This window comes from Aythya fuligula, chromosome 1 (genome assembly GCF_009819795.1).
Source record: "Aythya fuligula isolate bAytFul2 chromosome 1, bAytFul2.pri, whole genome shotgun sequence".
Classification (NCBI taxonomy): Eukaryota; Metazoa; Chordata; class Aves; order Anseriformes; family Anatidae; genus Aythya; species Aythya fuligula.
The window spans coordinates 199325525-199331809 of record NC_045559.1 but is presented as its reverse complement, the minus strand read 5'-3'; the positions used below and the strand labels follow the sequence as shown (position 1 = coordinate 199331809).

The 6285-nt window shown below is 51.9% G+C and overlaps 1 protein-coding gene across 1 annotated transcript; it reads left to right on the top strand.

Annotated features, from left to right (window-relative positions):
• The first annotated feature begins 3469 nt into the window (after positions 1-3469).
• Positions 3470-5540, top strand: FAM181B (family with sequence similarity 181 member B). The gene has a single exon (XM_032202878.1). The coding sequence runs from the start codon at positions 3520-3522 to the stop codon at positions 4567-4569; it is 1050 nt and encodes a 349-aa protein (XP_032058769.1). The 5' UTR covers positions 3470-3519; the 3' UTR covers positions 4570-5540.
• Positions 5541-6285: the final 745 nt, after the last annotated feature.

Sequence of the window (6285 nt, the reverse complement as noted above, 5' to 3'; positions counted from 1 at the left end):
ACAGAGATGGTCCTGTTTTCATGCTGCCTTACCAATGCTGCAGTGAAGGGAAAAGGAGCACTGGAGATCAGGGGCTTGGTTTGCCTTCCCCCAGGGAGGGTTTGGCTGGTGACGGGGTGAAGCAGGGGTTGTTCCTTGCCCATGTTCTTGGCATGAGATATTTCCTTCGGGCTGGATCTCACACCCATCCCTGTGTTGTGGTGGATTTACTCTGGGTTTGGACCCCAAGGTGATGCCATGAGCATCGGGAGGGCAGATTCTTCTTCTGCAAGTGCCTCCAGTGTGGAGCTGACACTGTAATGCTGGGCAAGGCTTGCTTGTTTGCTAACGCCTCTGCTGCCTAAGACAATCTCTCTTTTCTGGCCCACTCAGCCCATAGGGATAACAAATTGTTCTCCTCACTAAAGGCTTGATTTTGTGGCTAAGAGCTGGATTTGTGGGCTGTGCAAAGCCTGAGCCAGTGATCATTGTATGACCCTGCTCCCTTCAGTTCAGGCTGAGAATGTGCCACTATGGGAGCCAGGTCTGCTGCCTGTAAAGCCTTGGTTTAATTCTCAAAGCCTCTCAAGATGCTGCTGCTACCTATGTGAGGATTGGCAAGAAATCAGAGCAAGACAGATACATCTCCTGTGTGAAAGAGGGCAAGAAAACAGCAGTGGAGCACCTTACTGAGCACTGAATGCTTCCTAGTAGGATAGAGGTGTGGGCTGGGGGACTGCAGCCAGTTCACTCCCCCAGGAGCGAGCGGAGGGACCTGGACATCTGGTCCAAGCATTTCTATGTCTAATCCCAGCCCACAGAAGAAGTTTCAGTGCTTGCCACCATGCTCAGGCTGAGCAGTGCAATCCTGAGCAAGCGCAGGCAGAAGACAAGCATTGGCTCATATGGCTGAAGGGCAAAAGAGACATTTTGCAGGAATAACCAAACGGCTATTTCCTTGGAAAAAAATGAGGCTTCTTTGCAAGTTGTTGACATCATGTGGCTTAGCAAATTTCCCTCCAGGCATTGCCCAACTTGGGGTAATCAGCTCTGCTTGAGAGAACACAGAGAATAAGCATGTTTAATGCAATTATGAAAGCTTTCTAAATCTCCAGATCTGGTCTAGAATATGTAAATTTGGCCGCTTAGCATGAATGAATGCAAAGTTTGCTTTGCATCCCTGACAATTGTTTTAATACTCTCCACTTTTTAGGAGGTAATAAAGTCTCCCACTAAACCGTATCTGAGCTCTCAAAGCTGTTTAATTGAATGAATTCAGCTTTACAGAAGACAAGCCAGGGCTTTCAGCTTCTTTCTCTAAGCCACCGGATATTTAGCCACTCTGCATATAATACCACCCAGCCTCATTAGCAACCTCCTTTAGAGCTGCTATGAAATATCGTTGCTGTAATGCTGAAGCAGCTAAAAACTTGAGGACAACCCCACTGCTGCTGTTACTGTGTTGGCTCACATTGGCCAGATGGCCCCAAACTGGGCAGATAGAGATGCCTGTTTTCCAGGTCCTTGTGCAATTTGGAGCAGCCTCAAAGTGGATGTAAAACTATGCAGTGGAGAAGGCAGGGGATGTATATGTTGTTCTTTACATTTCCCCATCAATAAGGGAGCTCAGAGCAGGCTGCAAAGCTTGACAGGGCTTGACAGGACCCGAGGGCAGCTAATCCGTGTCGGTTGTACTCCAGCTAAGCAGTTTAAATCCACCCCTTACGTAGACATTCTTATATGGAGAGATATATAGATTTCCCATAGCTCTCTATGTGATTTTTTTTTTTTTCTTCAATTACACAGTTGCACTCAGGGCAACTCCCCTCAAAAAGAGGCTCAGGGAGGCTCCCGCAGAACATGGAGCCGGCTTTGTGAGCCTGTCCCAGATGCGCTGCTGCTGAGACCTGCTGAGAAGTGGCCAATGCCCAACACAGAGCTCCCAGATGTGTTTGCATGGCCAGAAACTCAGTATGAGCCCATGCTTTGGGAAAGAGCTGCTGCTGCTGCTGGGCGGCTCCTCCTCTGAAGCAGAGATGGATCCTTCCCATGAGAAGATTTCAGTTGCAGCCAAACATTACCACCAAGCTAGGACTGGACCCTTGGAAATAATCTGAGTGTTTTCAGTCAGCTCAGAAACTCGCTGTGAGCAAGGTCTGCTGCTGCGAGGCACTGCGTGAGAGACTGAGAAAATCGGCATTTTTGTTTTGTAAAGGATATTGAGCCTTTTTTTCTCACATGAAATATGTGTTTTCCCCTCTTTTCTCATTCCAATGCTTGTTTGTTTTGCGTTCAATCAGTGTTTGAAATCACAGTGGGGTGAATTTGGCTGATTTTTCCTTTTCACCACTAAGTACATTCTGAGGAAGCAGCCTGCTTCCCTTTTCTTCCACAAAGTTTTGCTTTCTGGTTTGTCCTTCCTGCTGTGTTTCTAATGAATTGGTGCATCCCAAGAAAACTCACTTCATTTCAGTCAAAATCAGATATGTGTCTTTGTTCATATTTGGACATACAAAATCAGTAAAGATAAATCTGTACCTCACAGGGTATGATGCTATTCTGCATCATTAAAAATACACGTACAATTTTCTAAAGGTAAAAGTTTTTTTTTTTTCCTTTTTTTTTTTTTCCTTTTTTTTTTTTTTTTTTTTTTTTTTTTTTTTCCATGTACCTGGAATATGAAAGATTTATAAGCCTGTCTCACTGAGCACATAGGAAGACAAAATTTCCTGAGTTGTCAGGGACCCACAAGGGTCATCGACTCCACCTCCTGGCTCCACACAGGACTACCTAAGAATCAAAGCATGCGCCTGAGAGCATTGCCCAAACGCTTCTTGAAGCATACATAAATAAGTAGTTGTTAAAATCTCTCCCGAATCACAGCGCTGGATCTTCCCAAGACAAGTGCATAACTATGCTTGGAAGAAATCTCACTGCAAACTAATTCAGGCTGGCGCCGTGCCCTCGTCCCGCCTGGTGCCACAGCCGGAGTGCATCTCCAGACTCTGACGGACAGTGCCGGGCGCGATCCTACATTTTGTGCCAGCGGGGCCGTGGCTGCAGGAGTGGGGACGGTGCTTGGGGTGGTGACATGCTAGTGATGGGCATCCCAGAGCTGGCCCGGAGGGGGTGGTCTGGGGTGTGCTGTATGACCTGGCGGTGCTGTGCAGCTGGCCTGGGGAGGGCTATGTGATCTGGGGGTGCCGTGTACCTACTTTGGGGGGGTGTTTGTGATCTGTGTACCCGGGGGGGGGGAGGCAGCGATGCACCTGTCCAGGAGCTGACGCCCGTGTTCCCACCCCGCCGCCGCTGTCCCCGGCCGGGAGCGCGCAGCCCGGCCCGGCTCCCGTGCTCACAGCGGGGAGGCGGGGAGGGTCCGGGGCCAGCCCCGCGCCTGAGCCCTCCTTCTCCTCCTGCTCCTCCACCTCCTCCGCCTCCTCCTCCTCCTCCTCCCCCGGCCGCCGCCTTTTCCCCGCCGCCGCCGCCTGCATCCCGGCGCTGCCCTGCGGAGCTCGGCGCGGCGGCGCCCCGCCGCCGGCCATGGCCGTGCCAGCCGCCCTGCTCAGCCCCCACCACCACCTCCTCTCCTTCTGCTTCCCCGCCGGCGGCCTGCTGGGCTATGCCGACCTGGAGAAGGGCTACGAGGGCGGAGGAGGAGGAGGAGGTGGCGGCGGCGGCGGCGGCGAGGCGGGGGACTTTAAGGAAGCCACCAGGGACCTGCTGAGCTTCATCGACTCGGCCTCCAGCAACATCAAGCTGGCGCTGGACAAGCCGGTGAAGTCGAAGAGGAAGGTGAACCACAGGAAATACCTGCAGAAGCAGATCAAGCGTTGCACCGGCATCATCGCCGCCGCCGCCCCGCCGCCCTCCTCCTCCTCCTCCCCGGCCGCCGCCGCCTGCCCGGCCAAGCAGCCGCCGCCACCTCGCCGGGAAGCCTCGACGGCGGCCAGCAGCCTCCAGAGCAAGAGCCTGGCGGCCCTTTTCGGCTCCCTGCAGCCGGGAAGGGGCTCGGCGAGCGGCTGCGGGGCGGCGGGAGGAGGAGGAGGAGGAAGCAGCGGAGGGTCGGCGGCTGCGGGTGGCCCTCGGAAGGTGCCTCTGCGGGCCCGCAACCTGCCGCCCTCCTTCTTCACCGAGCCGGCTCTGCCGCCCCGCGGGCCTCCGCCGGCCTCCAAGGAGACGGAGAAAGGCGGTGGGGCGGAGGCAGCCGAGTTTTTTGAGCTGCTGGGCCCCGACTACGGAGCGCTGCTGCCTGAGCACGCCGCCCTGCAGGACGCCTTCCCTGCCGCCCGCCTGCCCGCCGAGCTGGGGCTGGAGCACGGCCTCTACGAGGCTCCGCTGCCTTCGCTGCCCGCTGCCCACCACCCGCTGTTGGGTGGGCTGCTGTATCCCGAGCCGCCCTGGAGCCCGGCCGGGCCCTGCAGCCCCCCCAAAAAATCTCCTCCCGAGGCGCTACGCCCGCTCTACTCCGGTGGAGCGGAGTCCGGCAGCGAGGCCTTCGGCTCCTTCTTCCCTGAGTGCCCCTTGGCCCCGCCACAGGTGCCCTACGACTACAGCACCGGCTACCACCGGGCCACCTACTCCGGCCTGTAGGGCAAGGCTGGTGGGCTTGGCCCCCTGGGCCTCGAACATGGACCGTAACGCAGCGGGAAGGAGGGAGCGGGCGAGCCCACCTCCCGTGGGGTGGCTGAGTCCTGGGTGAGGGCTCAGGATGGGACCCAGTGGATGCTCATGGTGGTGAGGGAAGAGTTGGGTTCCACCACCTTGGAGGGGCTGGGGGCTGTGCTCGCCCTGCCAGCCCCCTGAAAGCTAGCCACAGCTCCTGTTGGAAGAGCACTGGGACCTGGGATGTCTCAGTGCCTGGCAAGTCGCCTCCTCCTCCTGCAGCCTGGGAGATGCTGCTGTGTGCCAATAAAAACGTGAAATACTCGATTCCTTCAGGTGTTTTGATAGTGCACAGTGACTACAGTGCGTTAGCGTTCATTAGGGGTCAGGTTTTGTGTTACTGTAGGCAGACGCGACTTGATTTATGTGTCCGGCGTGACATTGCAATGGGGTCTGCTCTCCTTGAAAGCAGCCATGACCACTTGTAATTGATTTCAGTTTGGAAGTAAAACTCAGTCAACTCTTGTGGTGTGTTTAACGTCTTTCACAGCAGTGTGTGCATCCTGAGTGCTGGCAGATTTTCAGCTGAGGACACAAAAGGCGAGTAAAAAAAATTCAATGAAGCAAAATTTGAAAACAAATGATGCTACCAAATCTTAGGTGTCCTGAAATTTAACGATGTCTTGCAGGATCTTGCAAACAGCAATTTAAGTTAACAGACAGCATAAGTTCTGGACAAAAATGTACTGTAGCTGCTCCAGCTATGTGATTCCTACAGACTGTTGGATTTCTTTCAGGAATGTGTCAAAGCTCGGAAAGCAATGTGGCTCAGTCTCATTGTGTACAGGAGATTATTTGATAATTGTTTAAGTTATGTAAAAGAGTCTATGATAGGTCCTATAAAAATAAAGCTACGCAGTAGATCTAAGACCTGTGGTTCTTACTGCTGTTGAAATGCAGTGTTCCCGTGTTTTTCATTGCATCTCCATCCTCTCTAAGTGTTTCTTGGCAGCAGTTAAGACAGGCAGTGGTTATTGTCTTTCCTAAATCTTTTGAAACACTGTATTTTATCCACAGCGACCGTGCTTGTTTTGCCTTCATTTGTAGCAACTGTTTCTTTAATTTACTAGAAAGAAGGGACTGATAATACCTTACTAAAGCCAGGGGATGAAAATTGTTACAGTTATAAAAACAGATCAAAATACTTGGAGGTTTCCTATTGAGATGCAAGTCTTAAAAGGCAATCCTGCAGCTTGGCTCCCTGCCAGTCCCAAGCTGATTGTTTGTTTTTGAAACGGGATTCACATATGGATAAGCCTGAGTTTTACCCTTGGTGGTGATAAATCCATGTGCCTTCTATCTTTACAAGACGTGAAAGGTAAAGCTTTTTTTTTTTTTAATTATTATTATTTTTTATTTTTTTTTTATTCATTCATCAAGCCAGATTTAAGAGACTTAGGGTCAAGAAGTTGAGATATACAGAGAAGTGAAACAAGATACGGAAATAAACCTTGAGATAATTTGTATCTGAAATTGCCTTAATTTTACTTTTAAATAGCAAGAACTGTAATGTACGTGTAACTTACACCATTTCTTTCCTTCCCAAAAGTTGCCCAAGATCTGTACAAGCTTTATGGAAAGGAACCATGATGGATGAACAGCCATGATACTCCAGCATCCATTATCTGGACTGAGCCCAGCTGT

Coding starts and splice junctions, on each gene's coding strand:
- FAM181B (XM_032202878.1), top strand. CDS start 3,520: ATGGCCGTGCCAGCCGCCCTGCTCAGCCCCCACCACCACCTCCTCTCC.